This window comes from Syngnathus scovelli, chromosome 20 (assembly GCF_024217435.2).
Source record: "Syngnathus scovelli strain Florida chromosome 20, RoL_Ssco_1.2, whole genome shotgun sequence".
Classification (NCBI taxonomy): Eukaryota; Metazoa; Chordata; class Actinopteri; order Syngnathiformes; family Syngnathidae; genus Syngnathus; species Syngnathus scovelli.
In genome coordinates this window covers 11,914,248-11,936,783 of record NC_090866.1, presented here as the reverse complement: position 1 = coordinate 11,936,783, position 22,536 = coordinate 11,914,248, and the positions used below count along the sequence as shown (strand labels likewise).

At 54.8% G+C, this 22,536-nt stretch overlaps 5 protein-coding genes across 7 annotated transcripts; 2 read left to right on the top strand and 3 right to left on the bottom strand.

Moving 5' to 3' along the window:
* Positions 1-343: 343 nt before the first annotated feature.
* slc22a16 (solute carrier family 22 member 16) lies at positions 344-4,882 on the bottom strand. Its single transcript, XM_049756232.2, has 8 exons — positions 4,103-4,882; positions 3,235-3,720; positions 3,043-3,160; positions 2,265-2,820; positions 2,026-2,153; positions 1,481-1,590; positions 1,296-1,395; positions 344-1,165 (listed from the first exon to the last, which is right to left on the bottom strand). The coding sequence occupies exons 1-8, from the start codon at positions 4,144-4,146 to the stop codon at positions 995-997; spliced, it is 1,713 nt and encodes a 570-aa protein (XP_049612189.1). The 5' UTR covers positions 4,147-4,882; the 3' UTR covers positions 344-994.
* A 155-nt stretch (positions 4,883-5,037) lies between these two features.
* Positions 5,038-10,077, bottom strand: cdc40 (cell division cycle 40 homolog (S. cerevisiae)). Its single transcript, XM_049756231.1, has 17 exons — positions 9,930-10,077; positions 9,576-9,700; positions 8,614-8,865; positions 8,192-8,278; positions 7,872-8,001; positions 7,710-7,796; positions 7,501-7,640; positions 7,226-7,322; positions 6,981-7,120; positions 6,807-6,881; positions 6,696-6,741; positions 6,512-6,613; positions 6,259-6,374; positions 6,053-6,186; positions 5,856-5,932; positions 5,556-5,700; positions 5,038-5,431 (listed from the first exon to the last, which is right to left on the bottom strand). The coding sequence occupies exons 3-17, from the start codon at positions 8,803-8,805 to the stop codon at positions 5,254-5,256; spliced, it is 1,746 nt and encodes a 581-aa protein (XP_049612188.1). The 5' UTR covers positions 8,806-8,865; positions 9,576-9,700; positions 9,930-10,077; the 3' UTR covers positions 5,038-5,253.
* Positions 9,765-22,515, bottom strand: gpr6 (G protein-coupled receptor 6). The gene is made up of 5 exons (XM_049756270.2): positions 21,330-22,515; positions 19,105-20,938; positions 15,409-15,938; positions 10,583-12,872; positions 9,765-10,096 (listed from the first exon to the last, which is right to left on the bottom strand). Exon 2 carries the CDS (start codon positions 20,878-20,880, stop codon positions 19,897-19,899), a length of 984 nt encoding a protein of 327 aa, XP_049612227.1. The 5' UTR covers positions 20,881-20,938; positions 21,330-22,515; the 3' UTR covers positions 9,765-10,096; positions 10,583-12,872; positions 15,409-15,938; positions 19,105-19,896.
* Positions 11,900-16,038, top strand: wasf1 (WASP family member 1). Of its 3 annotated transcripts, none has more exons than XM_049756221.2 (9): positions 12,179-12,311; positions 12,402-12,536; positions 12,618-12,771; positions 12,937-13,054; positions 13,358-13,414; positions 13,628-13,791; positions 13,925-14,122; positions 14,210-14,700; positions 14,802-16,038. In XM_049756221.2, the coding sequence occupies exons 1-9, from the start codon at positions 12,179-12,181 to the stop codon at positions 14,957-14,959; spliced, it is 1,608 nt and encodes a 535-aa protein (XP_049612178.2). In that variant the 3' UTR covers positions 14,960-16,038. The 3 variants fall into 3 exon arrangements, with proteins under 3 accessions (XP_049612179.1, XP_049612178.2, XP_049612180.1); XM_049756223.1 differs by having other exon boundaries at positions 12,269-12,401; positions 12,479-12,536; XM_049756222.1 differs by lacking the exon at positions 13,358-13,414 and having other exon boundaries at positions 11,900-12,311.
* Positions 16,574-17,774, top strand: ccdc167 (coiled-coil domain containing 167). The gene is made up of 4 exons (XM_049756307.1): positions 16,574-16,734; positions 16,813-16,907; positions 17,031-17,083; positions 17,165-17,774. The coding sequence occupies exons 1-4, from the start codon at positions 16,684-16,686 to the stop codon at positions 17,284-17,286; spliced, it is 321 nt and encodes a 106-aa protein (XP_049612264.1). The 5' UTR covers positions 16,574-16,683; the 3' UTR covers positions 17,287-17,774.
* Positions 22,516-22,536: the final 21 nt, after the last annotated feature.

Genomic DNA, 22,536 nt, shown 5'->3' with positions numbered 1-22,536 from the left:
AAGTCGAATTTCAGCATTGACACGCAGTGTATATATAGGCCTGATTGGGGCGGAATCAATTTGGTGACGTCATATCCGGGGCGCCATATTTCTTCCCCGGGCAGCGAAAGTGTCGGTCAAACGGCAACGTTTCAAGCTATCTATCTCTTGTCCCTAAGAGGTGCTGTGTTATTTCTTTTTTTGATATTGTGCATTTACTTTATACTAAATCAGTGCCTGCGTTATACAAGTTAACCAAAGGTACCCTTTCAGTTTGCGAAACTCATTGGAGCTCTGCGGTCACATGACCGAGTGGTCCAAGCACGCTCGACGCGTCAAAGAGCATCACAAAGACAAGATGGAGTTTACGCTTCGCCTCCATAGTTTATTAATTCGATACAAATACAAGAAAGCACGTCAAGTGAATCGAATCCAGTTAATGCCGAGATTGCAAATACTACGAAGAAAAGCAGCGTGAAGACTTCAATCTCTGGGCAGCAGGCGATTCCTCTAAGTGTTTTGGTCCACACATTTCATCTTAGCTAGCGTGAATGAAATCATACAGACGGGACGCAATTGTTGCCGGATCCTTGTGGCTGGCGGACGCGCGCGCGCACGCACGCACCTTGCCCACGTGGGGGCACGAGAATACAAGTTTGCAAAATACGCATGTCGGCCGGCCCCATTCGTGTGGGACACCACACAATTATGTGGAACGTTCAAGTAAGACATGACGTGGTATGACATTCACCCTGAGAATATTTCAAAGACATCTCATGTCATTTAAGCCTATGAATGAATTCATTCCTATTTGGTAGTTGTATAAACGCGTAATATTTACGCATACTTGGGTGTATTTTGACCTATTGACCTTTTTCTTTGACTTTATAGTTAAACCAAAAATGAGGTGGATATAGCTATCTAGCTATCTGTTTTGGGTGTGTTTGCACCTATACCTTCCATCTGTGATCCCAATTTGCTGTCGATACGTGTACTGGCGGTTTCTTGTAGTTGCTCACGCGCGCTGGTTCATCTCCAGCCCGCGTGCGCCATCTTTCCTTTTGTTGCCGGGGCTTCGTCCGAGCGCCTCGGCCTCCTCCAGGGTGGACGTCAGGGGCTCGCCCAGCGTCTCGGGCAGCATCAAGGTCAGGATGCCGATGACAAACGCCAGGATGCCCACGATGAGCTGACGGCGCATTTGGAAAAGAGCGCAGAGACGTGTTAGCGAAATACCACTCATGTCACGATAGTCGAGAAAGTATCCGAACAGAATAAACCAAGCAAAGTCATCCATCCGAAAGAATGTGAGGAGAAACCTGAGGCAGGTAGATCCAGACGTCGGCCAGGTACACGCAGAACGGCGCCACCACGCTACCCACGCGACACATCATGCTGCCGCTACCCACCGCCAGAGACCTGCCGGCGGCAAAATCGGACGGACGAGAAGGGCTTTGAGCGCATCAGGAACGAGGCCACCCACCCGCAACCCCGTTGCCGTTACCTGATGATGGTGGGGTAAAGCTCACAAGTGTACAGATAGATGAGACCGAAGGCGATGGCGATGGCAAACTTTCCGATCATGCTGAGGGCGATGGCCAGGGCCTCGATGTCCTGCAAAAGCAGTTTGGACACCACGGTTAATGGACAAATACGGAAAGTTGCTCTTCGGCCGACCTTTCATTTTGATTGCTGCGCCGCTCACAGACAACAAATCCAACTGCGTTGGAATTCAACGTCTTTGCTCGACGGACGGACGGACGGACGAACGGGTGGACGGACGGACGGACGGATGGCAAGTTTGGGTCATGCGCTGCTCGGAAACGGACAGCGACACGTGGCCCCGGGCGGGCGGCCCAAAATAGACGAGGCGAAAGTCAATCCTCAAGCCGGATGATATTTTTACGGCCGCATCTTTGATTTCATTCCAGGGTGGGGTGGGGGGGATGCCTCCCTCCCGTATTGGGTTGCGGGCCGAGTTGGGCCATCGCCGCCACGGCGGGTCGGCTTTGGCGTTTTAACTTTTGCTCGGGTGAAGCGGTTACGTACAGAGGGAAGCACGATGGTGAGCATGCAAGCCAACCCAGCCAGCAGCAGGGCGGGGGCACACGTCTTCTTGCGCCCGATGCGGTCCATGGAAAAGCAGCCCACCAGGTACGAAGGAAGCTCCACGGCACCTGCGAGCAGCCCGTGACAGCGGCGGGCCCGAGTCAGATGAGCAGCTCGCTCGCAGCCGAAGGCCACACGCAACGCTCGACTGGCTCCACCCATTTTGCAGGACTCCTTACCGACCAGGAAGAGGTTGACGTACTGGTTCCCCCCCAGGTTGACGGATCCCAGCGAGAAGACGTAGTAGCCCAGGCTGCCGATGAACCAGATGGCCCACACGGTGAGCGAGCGGGCCACCATCCTCCAGCTGCCAAACAGATCCAGGATGGACAGTTTCTTCTCCGGAGAGCGCTCCTCCTCCTTCTCACGCAGCAGCGCTCCGCCATTGCGCTCCTCTTCCTCCTCCAGGAGCTCCTCCACCTTCAGCCGGCTTTCCAAACCGTTGACGCGGGCCATGGCGTCCAGCAGGCTCTGCGCCTCCTCGTACCTGCCTTTGGCCATGAGGTAGAAGGGCGTCTCGGGGAGCTTCCAGCAGAAGAGCAGGAAGGGGGAGGTGCAGAGCGACAGGATGATCTGGTAGATCCACCACACGCGCACCAGGTAGCCGGTCAGAGCCACCACCATGATGCCCACGGCGAAGGCGGCGTGGACGTGCATGGAGGTCCACGTGCGGACCTTGATGCCGGTGAACTCCGTCACGTACACAAAAACCACCACCAGGTAGCCGCTGGACGCCTGGTAGGAGAACGAGATCATACGAGAGCATATGAAACCGCAAAAAAAAAACTGCAGCGTGGGGGACTGCTGGAAATGACGCGTGTGCGTTCCCACGCCGTCCACGCTATCGGCGTCCCGGTCCGTGTGAAAAACAACAGCTGAGGGCCTTTGGAGCACTTTTTAGCCACTCACTCACTCACTCACTCACTCACTCACTCACTCACTCACTCACTCACTCACCATGGCCAGGAGGAAGCGGAAGACCACAAAGTAGTAGTAATTGGCCGAGAAGGCCACGGCCACCCCGAGTCCAAATTGGCAGAGGCTGGTCAACATCAGGATCTTGACTCTACCGACTCTGAAGGGCAAAGGAGAGGTTGAGTCCGGCGGGTTGCTTTTTTGGGCCGAGGCGGGCCGCCCGCCGGCGCTTGCCTGTCGGCGATGTCCCCGAACACCAGCGCCCCGATCAGCACCCCCAGCATGAAGGTGGGCTGACACAGCTTGGCCAGCCAGGCCCGCTCGCACACCAGGTCCCAGGCGCTCACGATGCTCTCGTGCACTTGGCTGCGATCGTACGCAAAAGCCCCGTGGCAGGACTCCAGCGATTTGTTGCCGTCGTAGGCGTACGCGAAGCCCGCCGCTGCCGGGCCCATCCGCAGGGCCCGCCGGCAGCGGCTCAACTCCCACTGCTCGCCGCCGAGGGTCCTCGCCACCAAGGGCCCCGCCGCGTCCGCTTTGAAGAAGGGCAGCAGGTCCTCCACGCGGGAGCCGCTCAGGTTGCCAAACAAGACGTGCGTGACGTTGGCGGGAGGGCCGCAGACAAAGTTGGGCGTCTCCACCAGGAAGACGGAAGCCAGGTAGTGGATCCCGCAAGCCACGGCCTGGAAGGCGGCCGCAAAGTACACGCAGGCCTGGAACCTGAAAGGCAGGTGGGCCGGCGGGCGGGCAATAAACAAAAGCTCCTTTTGCGCGTGAGCAAAAGCAAACATCTGCGCACGTTTGAGGTGGACACATTGGCGAGCTTCACTGGAGGTCAGTCTGTCTGCGCGCTCAAAACTGCATTTTGGCAAACAGCTGAGCCAATGTAAAAAGACACCAGGCATGCTTCTGGTCCTTCTCTGCCACATTGCCTTCACATTTGCTGGCCGTCGCCGTGCGGCTCTCCGGACGGCGGGCTGGCCACACGCTGCGGCTGTCTCCAAGCGGGCCGGCAATGGCGAGCCGGCAATGGCGAGCCGGCAATGGCGAGCCGGCAATGGCGAGCGCGTGCTTTGCAAACAATAAGAAAGCGGCGGCCTACCTTTTAAAATGTCCCAGCTCGTCAAATATCCTCTCCACCGTCATTTTGAAGAAGTGCCTCTCTGCATGTGCGTGTACACGTCCACTTGGAGGGTGAGCAGGTGGGAGGAGGGTGCCACATACACACACACACTCACGCACAAAGATGCCTTATAAGGCCTCCGTGCAACTCTTGAGAACAAAACAAGCTTCAGACTAAGCAAGTGTCCTAAACTCATCAAGTCCACCTTTTGCGTCTTTGACAGTCCAGTTAGTGCATTTTTTTTTTTTGGCCCCACTTTGCTGTTGCACAGCCTTCTCCAGTTCCACCTATGCTGAAAAGGTTTGGTCAAGCTGTGCAAGAAATAGTTCCCTCAACTAGCGGCCTTGCCAACGCCTCATGCGATGGTCACAATAATGAGAAGGACTAGAATATGGGGGATCACGACTCCTCTCTCGGCAGTGTCGCTGGCCGAGGTAACCGCTCGGAACGGCCGATTAATGATTGATGGTTTGAGCGGACTCCACTCGCCCTCTAACCCATGCGAGCGGATTCTGACGCACCAGCGTATTTGCCCGCTTGGATGTCTGCCCTACGTGAGACACACCATCTTTTCTTTCAAGTAAATTCCCATTTGATGGATTTTGCCCCATTTCTCTGCTCCGTATTTCCCACCCCTTGGCGATCAATGAACTTTTCATCTGATCCAAAGTTCTCCTGCGTTGGTTCAGTAAGCAGTTGCTCTGGCCACGGTACGTATTTGTTGTTGACGGTCTTTGAAAGGAGCAGAAGCGGTCAATGGTCATCTGCGGGCCTCACTTGAACTTTGAAAACAAGTGGAGGGAGGCGACGGACGGGCCAGTCAAGTGACCTTTGTAGCTCATTTTGGGACAGGAGACAAGTGGCGCGTTCACGCCACTTTGACGCCTTTCTTTTCTTCTAATGATTAAAAGAGGTAACGGGTACAAGTTTATTATATCCACAAAACGCGGCCATAAAAAGGAAAGTCTAAACATTGACTAGAGAGGACAATGCAGAATGAAAAGATCAAAAGGTGTCAAAAAGGAGACGTGCTGGGGGTCCAAAAGCGTCACAATGAGACTGGATGCCAGCCCCGCGGCTTTGACCCTGGCCGGGCCGGGCCGAGCCCCTCCCCTCCCCTCCCCTCCCTCCTAATCCCAGAGTTTGATTTGTCCGTCCCAACCACAAGTGATGACCTTGGAGGTTTCGTGGGGATGCCACAGGGCGCTGATGCACACCTTGTCGTGAGCTTTGATCCTGTGGTACAGCTTGGTCGTCTTCCAGTCCCAAATGTTCAGCTTTCCGTCGGCGTCGCCCGACACCACGTAGCTGGTAAAAAACAAAAACAAAGAGCACTTCAGCGCCCCACGGAACGCTTGGAAAATGAAAGCTTGACTTGACAGAAAGTTTCTCCCCCTCCCTCTAATCTGACTGCTCCCGCGTAGTTTCTTACCTCATGTCCGGGGAGAAGTCTACCTGGCAGGCGTAGCCGGCGACCATGTGGCCCTTGAAGATCTTCTTCTTGTTCAGGCGGAAGCGGTTTTGGGCACCAAAGATCAAAATCTGATTGTCCATGGACTGGCACGCAAGCCATTTACCTTGGGTTCGACGACAACAACAAACAGTCAAGTCATGGAAGCGCTAAGAAAACCAGGCCCATCTCAGTCCTGATGAGAGGGAGCGCTTTTGGCAGCAAAAGTCCAACCCCGCGGGGATTCCCTCCCATGAATGCTGGTGCGCAGCTTGGACTCACCGTTGGGAGAGAGCGTCACGGCCGGCATGGAATGCATGCTGGGCTCGGCGATGTACTTGAAGTCCACGGGGATGTCCCTGAAAAGAAAATCCCCGAGTTCAGCATGAGCGGTGGCATGGTGCTCAGTCCCCCCAGATGATCGAAGCAAGTCAGCAAACTGCAGTTCAAGCCAAAGCTTTTTTTCTTTTTGGACTCACCACTCCCAAACTCGAAGACTCTTGTCGTCCGACGTGCTGACAAAGCGCCGGTTCTCATCCACAAAGGTGATGGTGTTGACGGCGCCCAGGTGCCGGTCGTATTCCTGAACCACCTCGCCCGTCCTGATGTCCCACTGGCGAGAAAGAAAAGGGAGGCAAGCGATGAGCGTGTGACACGACACCACGCCGGCCAGCCGGTCCTTTACCTGGACGATCTTCTTATCGGACATGCCGGCCACCAGAAGGTTCTGCTTTTCTTGGTCGGGGTTGAACTTGACGCAATAAGGCACCTTGCGGTTGGTGAAGCGAGAGATGCACTGGCCTGCCCACCGCGGGCAGAGGACGGCAAGCAGAGGAGTGAGTGAGCGAGCGGGCGGGCGGGCGGGCGGGCTCGCTTGACTCTTTTCTGCCCTCTGCTGGAGAGGAAATCCACATACGTGCAAGTTTGGCAAAGCCTACCGGTTTCAGAGTCCCACAGTTTGATGTAGCGGTCGTAGGCAGCGCTGAGGAACTGATTGCCGCCGTTGTTGAAGCAAATGTCTCGCACCGCTTTACTGTGGCCTAGAAAAAGGAAAAGCGGAATGAAAGCAAAAATCACAAAAGTGGGCAACGCTGTCAAGACGTTGCGCAGATTGTGGCTCACCGATGAACGTCCGTATGCACCTCCTCTCGTTGTACACCTCCCACAACTGCGGACGGAAGGGCAGAAATGTAAAAGATGCAGCACAATGTTTGACCGGGTGCGCCTACCTACCTTAATCTTACAATCCATGGAGCTGGAGAGCAGGAGATGACCTGACAGCGGGAACAAGCGGATGGCGCTGACACCCTGTCAGAGACGCATGTTGAAAATAAAGTTGCCCGTGGATGCGCTTCCATCCCAAAAGCGTTTTAGGCTCGCGTCGTACCGACGGCTTCCCCGACGTACCTTGGTGTGGCCGGACCAAACGTGGATTTGCTTTTTAGGCAGGTAACACTTGTCCGGTGCCTCGGTCGAACGCAGGTTGACGCCCACGTCCTGGGGGATGTGCAGGTAGGACCTGCCCTGGTAGTCAAACATGTCTTTGACTGATGGGGGAGACAAACAGGGGAAGAAAAAAAAAACACCTTAGAAGGTCCGCAAAATGTCTTCATAGAACCCAAGTGCAACAGCATCCAAGATTGGCACGATACCATGAAGAACAGTCTTCTCTTCTGCTGGAGCTTCTTCTTCCTTCCTTCCTCGTTTCTGCCTTTTGGCGGTGATCTCGTCCAGCTCTTTCTTCTCCTCCTGTAACGCCACATTGACATTGGTATGGCATTCATAATGGAAACGGAAGGAAAAGAAAGCTCATCAAGAGGGAGGGAGGGAGGGAGGGAGGGAGGGAGGGAGGGAGGGAGGGAGGGAGCGAGGGAGGGAGGGAGGGAGGGAGGGAGGGAGCGAGCGAGCGAGCGAGCGAATGCATGACCTCGGTGGGTTTGGCCACCGACTGCTCATCCACGTATTTGGCCCACGGTCCCAAGTAGTTGTCGATATCTCCCGCGTCGCCGCCTTTGACCTTTTTCCTCTTGTCTGGCCTCTTGTAAGCGCTCTCAAACACGGTCAACCCTGGCGGACAAAACGGAATTTGGACGACGCACAAACAGCCGCTAAGTTGGAACCCCGTCATCGGCCTACCTTGATTTTTCTCCGCCTCGTCCACCGCGCCAATGTAACTACTGCCGGTGACTTGGTTTGTGTCCACAGACGGATCTAACGCGTAGCCTTTTGAGAAACGCCAGCAATGTCAGAAATAATCCACCGAGTCTCTGTGGCGGCAAAACGGCCCGGCGACCCTACCGAGCGACGAAAAAGTCCTCCTCTGCTGTTCGAACATGAAGTCGTTGACGTGAGCGGGTTCGGCGAAGCCGGATAACATGTTCCTCGGGGCGGCCATCTGCTGGGTTTTGAACGGGTTTTCCGGTCCAAACTAGGAAGGAAGAACACGTGAATGGTTCATCTGTGCATCCTTTGGGATCATTGCTCGAGTTACAAACCAAACACAGTTGGCCTCTGTTTATCAGCACTCGCTGTAATGAACAACTTGCATGACATAAGCGGGATCCGAATCCACTCCAGTGCACTATAGAAGAGTGGTCCGAGCATCTAAGGCCACTTACCTCTGGCGCAAACATCGTCTCATATCTCGGGTTATAAGATACTTCTTTCACGGAAGGGTCAAGATGTACGCCCGTCTCAACAGACTCCTATAACATAAAGGCACAGAATTAGTGACAATATTCTAAGAAAAAGAAAGAAAATGGAGTTTTGCGCCAAAATCGTTGCTTTTCTGGCTTGTAAATCAAAGGTACATTTCGACGGACGGTGTCCCGCGAGCTATTAGGCTAATGTGCATTAGCACGCCGTTTGTCAATCATACACCTCCTGCCTCAATAATCGACTGTAGCACAGCATTGTTGACATTTACTTATTAAAAGTCTTCCATGGAGATGAGTTCAAACTCAAATCACTGAAATCGCCACAGCAGCTAAATGATTGCTTAGAGTTAACAAACGCTAGCTAAGTAGCTTCCATAGCTTACCTTGACAGCAACTTCGGGAGCGGAATTAAGAACCGCTACGGCCTTCCCCGGCGCGGACTGTAAAGGTTTAAGGTGTGCTGTTGCGTCTGGGTCCGTCGCGTCTGATCTTTCGGGACTGGTGCTGGATTGTGACTCATTTTCCGAATCGGAATCGTTGCCGTAAGAAACGAGGGAAGACACGGCAGCAGCCATCTTGGATGTTGTGCTTTCACCGGAAGCGCGGGTTATCGTCACTTCCGTGTCTTGCTGCGCCTGCGGAAAAAGAAAATAAATATAGCTATAATACACACAATACATGGCCAGCAAGACTTTTTTTTTTTACTATAGCAAATGAACACTGAAAACAAAAGTAGTAATAATTTTTACTCTTGAAGTGCCTACATTACACCGCATTAAATGGATTATTACCACAACATTAAATATGATACATTTTTGTCTATTATAAATGACAATGAATGAAAACAGTCATTTATATTGAAATAAGCACCACATTATAAAACGATTCGTGACGCGTCGATCCTTGCGCAGGTTTATCCACCGTCGGCGTCCTAACAATAGAGTGGCCCGTACCACTACGGTCACTTTTTACGGGGACATCCCCCTGCAAATGAATGCTATTCATGCACCGTTTTTGGGCGTGGACTATTGTCAAGCGCATTTGTACGAATCGGATGTAACGTTTTAATAGCACTCGTGTTGATAGTAGGTTGGCGGACGCTCTTTGGACGCCCATTTCACTCAGTCCAACGCCGAAGGAATCCACTTTGGAAGAAAAGTGGCCGGTTCCCCCTCCTCCGCTTCTTCTTGCACGAAGGAGCACATTTGATACGAGCCGGACGGTCATGGACACAAATGCGGGCGGGATCCGAATGCTTGCACACGGCGGCATGCTCGAGCCCCAAATGAGCATGGATCGGGAAAAATAAAAAGGGGCAGTCTATAAAGGAAGAAGAGGGACTTACTCAAACTAAACAGGTATTCGTCCAAAGTGCCTGCATGTCTTGTGTGTCTTTACACTCTGGTCTCACATTTGAGGATGCGTCTTGGGTTTGCAGCCAGCCCGTCGTAACTTTAGGACCGACTCGACCTACCACATAGGTGCATCAATGCGATTTGAAGCGTAAAAAGACAAACAAAGGCGGCCGCCAGCGTGAATGTGGCAGCAAGTTTATTTTGGCGCTGATGTTAACTGGTTGCATTGCAGCGTGCTCCACATCTGGGAAGCAGCAGCGGCAGCAGCGGCAGCAGCAGCGGCAGCAGCCTCTTGACATGTTGGCCCTGCGCAACATCACATTAGTGGCAGAGCAAATATTTACCGCTGAGAGCAGCGAGCCGACCCCATATAACATGTGCCTGTCAGGATTTGGGGGCTCCCCGCTTGAGCAAACGCCCGGGCTGGCTGATTTCATTCGCCCACCGGAGACGACGGATGGGGTCGAGCGAGCAGCCAGCCTAAGATGGGGGATGGGGGAGGCTGCTTCTCCTAGCACAGTGGAAAAAGAAGAAGAAAAGATCACGCTTGGTGACATTTGAAACCTTCTTTGTACTGCTGGCGCTGGAGCGGCCACTGTAAACACACGCGCACACAGTCGCATAGTGTGGAAATCGCCCTCGAGACGATGATGAGATTACGTTCATGGGGGGGGGGGGGGGGGGGGGGGGGGTGCACGAGGTACCTTGGGGGGTAGGGGCATAGTGGCCTAGCTGTCACTGGAGTGCAGGTAAAACTACCATTTCAACAAAAGTAACATTTGTAAAGAGACAGCGTGTGGAATTTTGTGTCACTTTGTGGCGAATGCAATGACCTCCATTTGAAGCATGTGGCAAGCGAGCTGACCACCAATTTGTTCAGAAAAGGTGCAGGCAGAATGTCATCACAAACACAAACTTTTGAGTATTCTCTCAAGTGAAAAAGTGCATGCATGGCATTTGCTACGCGTGCTGCAGAGGAGCTATGAAAAATCCACACATTGTACGCTTTGCAGTCGTGAGGTTCCGAGCTTGAATCTCTACCGTGGCCATCTTGGGGGCAATTTCTTCCATCTCGCGTGAACTGTGATTGCGTCACGGCGCTTCCAAGCCCCTGTAATGGACACCGACCGGGTTGTACTTTTAACGTGACACCGGCGTTCTCTGCGCTCTGGGAAAGTGGCACCGTTAAAGAAAGCCCCTATGTGCAAAACGGACGGCGGGCCCCATTGCAGCTGTTGACCCAAAGCGCTCGCTCGCTCGCTCACGAGACTCAGCCATAGGGTTGCTTTTCACAACAACGGCAGGACCACATCGAGACGGCAAATGAGGCAGTTTGGTTTTGAAACATGAGGCCAATCCGTCGGCCCTGGCCACAGCGTGCGTGCGTGCGCGCGCGCGTAGCTCCGCCGCTGGGTGACGTTCTCTCTGGTTGCCCCAGGATAAGTGTTAGTGAAAAGGAATTTGATGCATTTGTCAAAGTTGCATAGCGAAGAGACCTTGGCCTGCCCCGACCCCCCCCGTACCGTGCCATTTGGACAATCTCAGTGCCTGCCTATCTGTGAGCCGTCGGGCTGCCAGGCACTCACACAGGACCTATTGTTGGTCCTCTTGGCAAAGGCCCACGGCTCCACAATAACGCGCCTTCTGTGCCTGCTCTCCGCTGGCCCGACAGTCGGACACCGAGCTCCATTTGGACGGCTCGTCCCTGGTGTGTTTCTCCGCTGCTTGTCCTTTGCCACTCGCCTCCCCGTTGAGTGTCCAGTCACACGTAAAAAAAAAAAAAAAGGCAAAATGGGAGCGTTTGATGGAAGCTGCTGCTCTTGCATTCGGTGATCGAATGGTAAAGAAACTGGGGAAAGGACGCGGGTTGGCCTTTCTTTGCATGCCTGCAGCTCGCTCCGCGCGCGCGCGCACTCTTATGTAAGACGCGCCGCTCTGCAACGCATGCGTCTGACGCATCTTGCACTTTGTGAAGGTCTCGTTTGCGTCTTTGCGCCACGCATGTGTGCGTCCCGTCACACTGCACTGGCGCGTAAGACAGCCAAGATGCGTGAATGTCATTGACCGCCCGCCTCGAAGGTCACAGCCAGGGAAGCCGGATTGTGGCTCAAATGTGGACTTTGGTGCCTGGATGATGGCTCGCTTGATCATTAACGTCTGGAGTTTAAATTGAAAGGCAGGAAAAAAAAAAAGGCAAATGAGCTGTAGTCCTTTAAATCGCGACCTGGGATGAGAAAGGAGGCCGCGATTTGAATGGAGGCCCCTCAGCTCCACCTCGTGGACAGATGGCTCCGGCGCAAGGACGACGCCACTGATGAGGCTCCGTGAGAAACTGGAACAGGGCCTCGCCGACGGGCTAACCTCAATTGTGGTCCATCTCATACCCTCTGGAATTAGCTTGCCTTCTAATAGCGATCACAGAGTTTCCCCGGCGCGAGCGTGCAGCCACTTCTTATTGAAAGCCGGGCCTTTGTTATTCGTCGGCGCGGCTTTTCGATCGAGTCCTTTGCTTCCGACACGTGGCTGGTTGAGGGGAGACAGCCATGCATACCTACTCACGTGTTGTGACGTTCTCCCTCCCCCCCAGGCGAGGATGCCGCTGGTGCAGCGCGCCATCGAGCCCAGGCACCTGTGCCACGCGGCGCTGCCGAGGAACATCGCCAACGAGCTGGAATGCGTGACCAACATCTCGTTGGCCGGCGTCATCCGACAGCTCAGCAGCCTCAGTCGGTACACCGCCGATGAGTCGTAGACCCGGGTGGCGTCAAACGGCCGGCCGACTCTTTGTCACCGTCCGTCCTCCTGCTGCTTTTCAGGCAAATACGCAGAAGACCTGTTCGGACAGCTGTTTGACGAGGCGCACTCCTTCACCTTCCGGGTCAACTCTCTGCAGGAGCGCGTGGAGCGCCTCTCCATCAGCGTCACGCAGCTGGACCCCAAAGAGGAAGAACGTGAGCGAGCCTCCCTCCGCCCGAGTCGTCGTCGGTTCCTCGATGTCGACCGGTGACGGAAGGTCGCGTGTCCTCCTTCAGTGTCGCTACAGGACATCACCATGAGGAAGGCCTTCAGGAGCTCCACCGTCCAGGACCAGCAGCTGTTTGAGCGCCACTCGCTGCCCGTGCCCATGCAGGAGAGCTACCGGGCCTGCGAGCGCCCGCCGCCTCTCAACATCCTCTCGGCCTACAGGTGGGTGGGTGGGTTGGTTGGGCGCGTCCGGCTTTTCTGCTTTGCTTGGCTCACGTTCTATATTATGATCCGGGTGGAGAACCTCGCTGACACCAAAAGACCTGTTTGGAAAATGGCAAAAGGTTAAAAAAAGGCTTAGGGTAACGCCCTCCTTGTTGCGTGCAGGGACGACGGCAAGGAGGCTCTCAAGTTCTACACCAACCCTTCCTACTTTTTTGACCTGTGGCGAGAGAAGATGCTGCAGGACACAGAAGACAAGCGAAAGGAGAGGCGCAAACAAAAAGTGCGTCTTGTGACTTGGCCGCGTTTCCGCCGAGCGCTTGGCTTGGCCTTGAGTAGCATGGCGCGGCGCGGCGCAGCGCTGGGAGCTTGCCGTAGTGCGATTGCTACTAGGATGCTCCGCCTCTTTATTTGCCTAATTGCAGCCTCCCTTTTGTGTCCGACAGCACTTTTCCTTTTGTGTTCCCGCTGTTGCAGAACGTTGATTTTTTTTTTTTTTTGGGCTGTGAGCTCTGGCGCCGTCCGTCCCTGATGCTTGTCCTCCCCCCACCCCCCTGTCTATTTTGTTTTGCTTTGTGTCTTGTAGTCGCAGGACCCCCGCATGTACGATCAGGTCTATAGGTACTTAGACCTTCCGGCGCAGGTATGTGACTTTTCTTTTTTGCTCTTTTTGTCCGTTTTTTATTTGCGCCGTTTGTGCTGACCTTCGTGTGGCCGGCCGCCGATGCGAATGGCCAAACACGATACACCAAAACTAAGATATGGCAAGGAAGAAATTTTAGTTGGCTGTTTCCCAAGGAATAGGAAATCTAACAAAGGCTTACCCGTTGTCTTTGCATTTTGCCGTAACGCGAAGCTGAAGGGCGTGGATCGCCCGGCCGAGCCCGACAAGGTGCCGCGGGCGCCCCACGACCGCAAAAAGGAGTGGCAGAAGCTGGCGCTGGGCGCCGAGTTGGCCCAGGACGTCGCCGAGGACAAGCGCAGAGAAACCAACGGCTCCGCGGGTTACCCTGACGAGAGGTGTGTGTGTGTGCGGGAGTTAACCCATCGCCAATTTGATTTGCATCAAGTATTCAGCTCCGTTTCATTCATGAGCAATGACAAGTTGCGGCTTCCCTCACGGGCACGTGGCGTTGCGTGTGGGTCCGGCCAGGGCTCAGCTGTACTTGGAGCACTTGGACGGGCCCTTCTCACTGGCGGCGCTGCCCTACAGCCAAATGAACGAGCTGATGAGCCGCAGCGGAGACAGAGCGTACCCCAGGCCCAACGACCCGCCGCCGCCGCCACCGCCTCCGCCGCCGCCACCCGCCGCGCACCAGCCGGGGGAGATGAAGCCGGCCTCCGTCATCAGGTGGGCACGCAAGCTTTTTGCCACAGCTTTTTGTCACGACGCGATGATGTGACGCACGCTCTGCCGCTGTCGTCCGCCCGCTCGCAGTTGCGCTGCGGGCTTCTCGGACGGCAGGCCTCAGTCTCCGGCGCGGCCGGCCGGCCCCAAGTGCAACGCTCATCCTCCCCCGCCTCCCCCTCCGCCTCTCCCCGCCGTCGCTACGCATCAGCAGCCCCCGGCCATCCCCCCTCCGCCGGCGCCTCTGCAGATCGCCCCGGGGGTGCTCCACCCGGCCCCCCCGCCGGTGGCGCCCCCGCTCCGCTCGTCCTCACCCGCCCGCCTCCTGCAGATTGCGGACAAGGGCCCGCGCGGCTTCCAGGCCCAGCCGGACGGCGCCGGCCTGCCTCCTCCGCCGGTGCCGCCCCCCCTGCCGGCGGACGGAGCGCGGGGCTCCTCGCCCTGTCCGGCGGGCCCGCCGCCCGTACCGGCCTTCCCTTCCCAGTCCAACGTGCACGATTTGGGAGTCAAGAGGCAGCAGCTGGCCAACCTGCCGCCCATCAGCGACGCCCGCAGCGTCCTGTTGGAGGCCATTCGAAAGGGTACGTGCAGCATGGTTACGCTCGCAACCGTTCTTCACGCTCCACATGTGTAGCAATTGGCCAAAAGCGGGACCTGACTTTTTGTCATCCCACCTTCTCAGGCATCCAGCTGCGCAAGGTGGAGGAGCAACGAGAGCAAGAGGCTAAACACGAGCGGGTGGGCAACGACGTGGCCACCATCCTGTCCCGCCGCATCGCCGTCGAGTACTCGGACTCGGAGGACGAGTCCGAGTTTGACGAAGGCGACTGGATGGAGTGACGGCGGCCGGCGGGAGTGAGGGAGGAGCCGGCCAGCAGACGCTCGCTCGCTGTCGGTGGTCGTCTTCCGAGTGCTGCGAAAGATCACTCTCTTCGCTTTGCGCAATTATGGGATCCCTTTTGTTTTGTTTCAAGCCCAGGTGGGTGGACAACCTACGGCTGCAGGTCCCGCCCCTACGATGCATTTCTTTCTTAACAGAGGGAGTGCAGTGAAAAGTGGATGCCTTTTCAACTGGTTTTGAATCCAAAAAGGTGATTCCTTCATGCGCCATGATTCCAACATATCACCTCAGAGCAACAAATATGAAAGGGCCCAACCTTTCAATATGTTGCCTAGGCCTGCTTCAATGGCAGAACTAACCCGAAGATGCATTTGGTCTATGCCATGTTATCTTTGTGTGTGCGTGTGTGTGTGTGTGTTGTTGTTGTCGTGCGCGTCCACCCACTGACCTTTAACTCCAGGGAGCTCCGAGCTAGAGCGCGTCTGTCCGCCTGCCCGTCCAGGTTTTGTGTCCATATCAGGAAAGAACTCTTGAGCCATTGTTTTTTTTGGGGGAAGCCGGCCGAGCCCATCCTTTGCGTTCCAAGTGTCGCGACTCGGACGAAGTATGCAGAGTTTCTGAGTCCAGGTACACTGGGTCCAACGCCAACGAAGGCAGCTTTTCCACCGCACACACACATTCACACACTCACACACACAGAGATTCCCCTCGACTGCGTAACGAGAGGCCTTACCTCCTTTGGTTCTACAACAGCAACCTGCGGACGACACTTTGCGTCACAGGAACAAGGAAAAGAGAGACAGAGAGAAGAAAACGTCAGCCATGGTTTCTGTCCGTCCGTCCGTCCGTCCTTTGTGTTCTTCGACTTCCCTTCTTGTCCAAACGTGTTGTTGAGTTGATGAATGTATCGTGCCGTTACTACTTACTTGCCTGCCTGCGCTTGGTTGGATTTGCCGTTTCTATGTTTGCGGAGAGAGCCTGATTTGGAGAAGAAAAAGAAAGACAAGCTCAATATGACAGAACGTTCCAAACTGTTACAGTTTGCACGAATGAATAAAGATCTAGTTATGTCTCCAAATGTGTTCCTCACTTCTGCCACCAGCCAAGACGAAGAGCTCTCCTCATACGTAACGTCTGAACGCTGGAACTAGCTCAGAACGACGATTCAGCACGTTTTGGCGTGATTTAGGAAACGGCAGTTCACTTCCACTTCCGGTAGATGTCGCTGACGCATGTAATTGATGGTTTACCGAACGCCAACACACGACCAAAGAAGACCGACCGAAATCAAAGCAAAAGTTCGACACCGACTGGCAGCAGAATGCAAAGAATTAAAAATGCCCCCACCCTCCCAAATAGAAAACATGTCCCATGTAAGATTGGATGTTTGAGGGGGGTTTTGTTTCTATCGTTTGCACGAGTTTTCTGTCAATGTGGTGACAATTATTGAAACATATACGGGAGCAATACAAACATTTCTCGCCATACATTTTGCTAATAAAGCGTCAAGTCAGAGTTAATATGCTAAATAATAGACCAAACCGAGAGGCCGTTCTGGCCGTCGACTTGACGGCCGGCCGGCCGGAATGACCCATTCAAAATGGCGGTCGCGGCTACGTATGCCAGCAACGGAGATATCCCAGCAAGGCGGCGGGACCAACGAAGAAGAAAATGACTTCCGCATACGTCTCCACGCGTTTTTTGCCTTTTACCAATGTAGAAAATGGTGAAAGTGAAGGACAAACGTCGCCAGAACGTCAGCGTGGCCACTGAGGTAACTTGACGACCCTGGTTTTGTCCGCGACTATTGCCCTTTCAAGACGCTTGTTTGCTGCGATGGGAATGAATGCAGATTGACCGCTTGGAGGAGCGGCGCGCGCGTTGCCATGACAAATTGGAAGAGGCACATTTCAGGAGCAGGAAGGCCGACTTGTCCGCGGAGGAGAGGTGACAATTTTACACGACGAAAGGCAGTGTGGAAAACTTCTTCCAAACATCCTATTTGTTTTGTATTTATTTGTCGACTGTTGGCCAATTTCCCTTCTCTTCGCTTCTCTTCTCTTTTCACAGGCATCAACTGGAAAAGCAAAGGGCAACCGTAACGGAACGGGTGCAAAACTTGGGTGTGTGCACCAAAAGTGTGTGATTTGAGTCCTCCGACACAAAGTTGACTAACCGCCGCTTGAAATGTTTCCTTGCACCAGACAAGGAGTTGCGGCAATTACGAGCGCAGAACAGGACCAACGCCATGCTGTCGGTGGCTGTGCTGGCCGTCTGCGCTCTCTTCTACTACATCTTTGTCTACGACGACCACCGACACTCGTGACCGCAAATTGCAACCGGTTGTTGTTCTTGTTTCGTTTTTTTTTTTTTTTTTCCCCCCGCCCCCCCATCTAAATATGATCTCAGGGAAATCCTGACCAAAGCGGGTGCTACTCATCACAGAGGTGCCTACTGCCGGGCTATTCCGGAAGCCCGCTGGAGCATTTCTATCGTCTCCCGCTAAACGCCCAGGCGAGAGTTGAGCGCACGATGCGGAGTCAACGTTCACGTGGCTTTCCCGTCGCGTGCGGATGCCGCGTCCATGTGACATTTGACGTCTAGAGGTTGCAGCCACCAATTGTTGCCTTTTGACGGCTTGTCAAATCAAAGCGGCCTTTCCGATTGCGCCTATTCCTGTCCGGATTTTAAGAGGCTTGGCTTTATGACTATATTTTGTTTGCCATTAAAAGGCAATTTTCTGCTTCAAAATATAGATATGTGCTAATATTTGGTATCCTAACACAGCGCAATAAAAGTGTTGAGCCAAAACAGTTTGAATGTGTGCCTGCCTGCCTGCCTGCCTGCCTTCCGCCTGCCTGCCTGCCTTCCGCCTGCCTGCCTGCCTGCTGTTTCAAAGGAAGGAGAGCAAAACCCTAATGACGCCAAGTGCGGATATGCTAATGGTAAAAGGCACGGCGGGTCAAAATGACTCGTGTGACTCATCACGCTTAGCGGCCGGCGTTAATGGCAGCTAATAGGCCGGCGTACCACAGCGGCGATCAAGTGAGGCGCGGTCTCTCGGGTCGGGCTGACACACCGGTGAAGACATGGGCCACTGGAAAGAAAGGGGGCTAAGAGAAATAGTGTTGTTGCTCAGAAAGAAAGCAATGTTGGCTGACAGCTGCTCAAAAGCTGCACAATACAACGTTGCCACGGGGCCGCCCGCTGACAAAGCAAGGTGGAGCGAAGCCAGGCCGACCTGGAAGCGGCTGCTGAGCGATGGTGTATGACCCTGAACACAGCCGCATCCCACCGAAGGAAGGAAGGAAGGAAGGAAGGAAGGAAGGAAGGAAGGAAGGAAGGAAGGAAGGAAGGAAGGAAGGAACACGCACGCGGTCATTGACGCGCCGCCTCCAAAAGACTGCGCTTCCTAAGAAGCGTCGCCGCCCCGTCGTCACGTGCAATCTGCCGGGCATGTCTTGCGTTTCCCTGGTAACCTTCTTAAGTGTGATGAGGCCACGTTTGGAGCCACGTTTTGATTACGCAACGTGCTTGCGTCTCAAGGCCTTTTACAATCAAAGCAAAAGTCAACGACCTGAAGAATTTGCTCCCCGAGGGGAGAGTGTGGAGAACGCTGTTGATGATTGGGTGGCCGCATTCCAGCCCACCATTTGGCTGCTGCTGAATAATTCAAGCGTGGTGACAAAAACGCACGCCAACGCTGTGACGAAACAGCACAGTTGGCACTCGTTGTTTTGGATACGAATGACTACTTTTCAAAGTTGAACCGCATCTTTCCATTGAATGTGCAATGCTCAGTTGAGAAAGGAAGCGCAAGCACGAAGGGAGGGACATTTTAACAGCTGATGGATGAGGCGCGATCGATCGAGCGAGCAACAACATCTGTCGAGGGGAGGAAAAACAGCAAGAACAAACATGGCGGTCCTGTCAGCTGACATGCATTTCACCTCTGACCCATTTCCGCCTTGCTCTTCGCGCACGCGACGACGACGACGACTTGATTCTAAATCTCTGCAAGAACTTTCGAGTGCTATCATTTTAAAGCACTCACCTGGGCGAAAGGTTTCATCGGCTGCGGCCACTTCGGCGAAGAAGGCACGTGCACACAAGCACGTACGCGAGCTGCGACGAGCAAACACACCTAAAACGTGTCCGGGCGATTTCGTCGATGGCGCCATTAGCCAGCCGGTCGGCCCGGGCGGGGCGAGCGCAGGGGCGCAAAGTGAGGCGGAGAACAACGCTCGTGTTGGACATTTCTGCATTTGGAGCACTTTATTCTTTTTTTTTCCCTGGTAGAAAATGCACAATGAAAATAGAAAATGGCACACCGGTCACAATATACAAGAAGGGTTGTTAGAATACTGCTTTGGCATTTCAAAACCAAACGAAAACAAAACAGACAGTCGTTGAATAAAGTGCACTTTTTTTTTCTTTTTCCACGAGGGTACATTCACGAGTGAAGTCTGACGTTTTCTCCGTCTTGTTCAGAGTTTCTCAAAGTTCTCTCCAGAACTCGTGCTGCGTTCAATACCAAATTGTTACGAACTTGGAAATAAATCCCAATAGTTTGGATAAAAAAAAAAAAAAAAAGGTAAGCACCTAACTTATTTAGGGTACGGGTGATTACAATGGAGAAATTGTAATGTTATGAGAGAGAGATAAAAAAAAAAAAAAAAGGGGGGGTCAATATGGCTACACTCTGGCGCGCTCCGACTTGAATCCCAAAAGTCTGTGGGGCTGCGCACGCATTTTTCTCGCTCGCAGCCTTCCTTCCTTCCTTCCTTCCTTCCTTCCTTCCTTCCTTCCTTCCTTCCTTCCTTCCTTCCTTCCTTCCTTGCGTGCGTGCGTGCTTGCTTGCTTGCTTGCTTCCTTCCCGGACAGGAGCCGCGCGTAAAGCGGCAAGCTGGTGGCGCTTTTGGCCCACGGAAGCGGCTCAGACTTCGCTGGGCGATCCGGAGCGGTAGGCGGCGTTGGGGCGGAAGCAGCCGCACAGGAGCAGGTAGATGGAGCGCTGGATCTCGGCGTTCCTGTAGGCGTAGATGATGGGGTTGATCATGGAGTTGTAGGTGGCGGGCAGCAGCGTGGCGTAGGTGTACACCGGCGGGTCCTCGCGCTCGCCCACCAGGCAGTAGACGGCGAAGGGCAGCCAGCTGGCGCCGAAGGTCCCCAGGACGATGGCCAGGGTGGACACGCCCTTCTTGGTGGCCACGTAGTGCGCGGCGGCAAAGAAGTGGCGCTGCAGGGCGATCTGGTGGGCGTGGCGCCACACGATCTTGCAGATTTGGAAGTAGAGCGTCAGCATGAGCGCAAAGATGACGAAGAAGGCGGCGGCCAGCAGCGTCAGGTTGCCGCGCGTCAACGGCCGCACCACGCTGCACGCCGCCGGCCGCCCCAGGCAGTTCCAGCCCAGCACGGGCAGCAGGCCCAGGAGCAGCGAGGCGCCCCAGGTGGCCAGCAGCATGGCGTGAGTCCGCCGCAGTGTCTTCTCCGAGAAGTAGGCCAGGGCGTCGTAGAGCGACAAGTAGCGGTCCACCGTGATGGCCAGCAGGCTGATGATGGACGCCGCGAAGGAGGCCACCAGGAAGCCCACCGTGGCGAGACTCAGCGCCTGCGAGGGGACGGCGTAGCGAAGGACGAAGTTGACCACCAGCCCTACGCCGGCCAGCAGGTCGGCCGTGGCCAGGCTGCCCACGAGGGCGAACATAGGAGTCCTGAGCGCCGGCGTGTAGATGATGATGGCCACCACGATGGCGTTCTCGCAGGCGATGGCCGTGCCCGAGACGCACAGCATGACGTCCCACGGGTTGACGGCGGAGGCCGGCCCCGCCGCCGGAGCGTCCCACCACGTCATCGGGGTGTCGTTGAGGGCTGGGGTCCGGGCCCACGAGCCGTTGGCCGACGCCGCCGAGTCGTTCATCACCGCCGCCAACGAGTCGTTCGTCGTCCCTGCCGCCGGACCGCTTCTCTCCGCTCTCCTGCGAAAGCAACATCGGCAAGGGATGAGGACGGATCCCGCCCGATGAGTTACTTTTGCTCGCTCCAGTCTCAGCGTTCAAACTCTATTCTCTCAGCATGCGCGCAATTGAGCTTGCACTCTCAGCGGCACCAGCAGCCGGCACATTTTGGATGGCTCCGTTAGTTGTGATCGCCCAAACGGGACACGCGCGCCTTCTCCCTTGGATTCCATTTCATCAGCCAGCGCGCGTCTGTCTGTCTGTCTCCCCGCACTGAAAGCACCGGGAACTGTCCGCGGTGCTGAACGCACTCAAACTTCCTTCACGACGTGAAAATACCCCCTAGAGCTCCTTTCAATGATCGATTTGTTCACTTAAGCACTTTCAAAACAAAGCCCAAATTGTTGTTTACCTTTCTCGATGAGCAGAGGCTGGCGCCGATCCTCACTTCCACGCAGACACCGAAGGAGGACGTCGACGGTGGCCGACGCGGCGGGCGCGTGTGGGACGCTCGCACACCCGAGGCAGAGGCGGTGTGAAGAAGCATTGGCGGAGGACGGCGAGCGAGCAATGAGCAGACGCGCTCGAGGAACGGCTATAAGTGGCCGTGACGTCACGCAGCCAGGGAGGGGGGGGGGGTGTGTGATTGTTTCCACGCTCCGAGGGCATTTGACCATCCGTCACCCGGGGATACACACATCGGACACATTAAAATGGGTACGCCTGAGAACGTGTAATCGAACACAATCATGAAGCATTTTCACAACTACTGTGGCTCAGTAAGAATATCGATATAGTATTGTAGGTGGATTTATTTCTACACACACTAGCTACATGGAGGGTGCTTGAACGCAACATAAATACTATAGGTAACCACTTTTTGGTTCCTAGGCAACAGCTGTTTGGCCACCTGCTTCAGCCTCGAGGAGGGATGAAGGTTAGGGGAGGGGGCCACGTGGGCTTTTCATTCCCACAACCGAGGGAGCAGCTCACATGAAGCGCCGAGTGACTCATTAAGAAGCCGGAAGCCAAATAGATCATTACATCTCGAGGCGAAGGAAAATATACAAAGACGGTGAGGCACGTGCCGTCACAAACCTACTGAGGAGTTCAACGGCAACAAGCGGCGCGCGCACATCTTGCGACATTTGGACTTCTTCAGAGCTGAGCGTTGCAGGCGGCAGGACAAATCACACCTGAACAGATCTGTTGCACAAGCACATTTCCAATGAGCCCTATTCGTCATTTTCAATTTGGAATGCTTCTCGGATGTCCAGCCTGTTGCTAGATATGTATACTTTCCGTTCTTGTGTGAGCGAATGCGGCAAACACGTGCGGCGGCGGCGGCGGCAAATGGCTCGCGTTCAAAGCACAAGTGGCGCTGATTGCGGCAGGTCCAAAAGGGGACGATTGCCCGCCGATGGCGACAGGTAACGCCAAAGTGGGCCCATTTGACAAAGGCGTTGCGCCTGACCTTTTGCTTCAGAGCGAGAGTGAAACGGAAGGATGGCACGAGGCTGTCCCTCCCCTCCCTCGAAAACTCAAGTTGTTTTTTGCCGGCCGCCCTAAGCAAAAGTCGCCGAGTATCAGTGGCGGTGTAGCGCGGCACCGCCCGGAAA

Coding starts and splice junctions, on each gene's coding strand:
- wasf1 (XM_049756222.1), top strand. CDS start 11,900: ATGAGGCTCCGTGAGAAACTGGAACAGGGCCTCGCCGACGGGCTAACC. Junction 12,772..12,936: donor AACATCCTCTCGGCCTACAG/GTGGGTGGGTGG, acceptor TGTTGCGTGCAG/GGACGACGGCAAGGAGGCTC. Junction 14,123..14,209: donor AAGCCGGCCTCCGTCATCAG/GTGGGCACGCAA, acceptor GCCCGCTCGCAG/TTGCGCTGCGGGCTTCTCGG.
- slc22a16 (XM_049756232.2), bottom strand. CDS start 4,146: ATGACGGTGGAGAGGATATTTGACGAGCTGGGACATTTTAAAAG. Junction 3,721..4,102: donor GAGCTGGGACATTTTAAAAG/GTAGGCCGCCGC, acceptor CCTGCCTTTCAG/GTTCCAGGCCTGCGTGTACT. Junction 2,821..3,042: donor TCCGCTTCCTCCTGGCCATG/GTGAGTGAGTGA, acceptor TTCTCCTACCAG/GCGTCCAGCGGCTACCTGGT.
- gpr6 (XM_049756270.2), bottom strand. CDS start 20,880: ATGAACGACTCGGCGGCGTCGGCCAACGGCTCGTGGGCCCGGACCCCA.
- ccdc167 (XM_049756307.1), top strand. CDS start 16,684: ATGGTGAAAGTGAAGGACAAACGTCGCCAGAACGTCAGCGTGGCCACT. Junction 16,735..16,812: donor ACGTCAGCGTGGCCACTGAG/GTAACTTGACGA, acceptor GAATGAATGCAG/ATTGACCGCTTGGAGGAGCG. Junction 17,084..17,164: donor GGAACGGGTGCAAAACTTGG/GTGTGTGCACCA, acceptor TCCTTGCACCAG/ACAAGGAGTTGCGGCAATTA.
- cdc40 (XM_049756231.1), bottom strand. CDS start 8,805: ATGGCTGCTGCCGTGTCTTCCCTCGTTTCTTACGGCAACGATTCCGAT. Junction 7,797..7,871: donor GAGGACTTTTTCGTCGCTCG/GTAGGGTCGCCG, acceptor GTTTCTCAAAAG/GCTACGCGTTAGATCCGTCT. Junction 6,742..6,806: donor CCATGGATTGTAAGATTAAG/GTAGGTAGGCGC, acceptor TTCCGTCCGCAG/TTGTGGGAGGTGTACAACGA.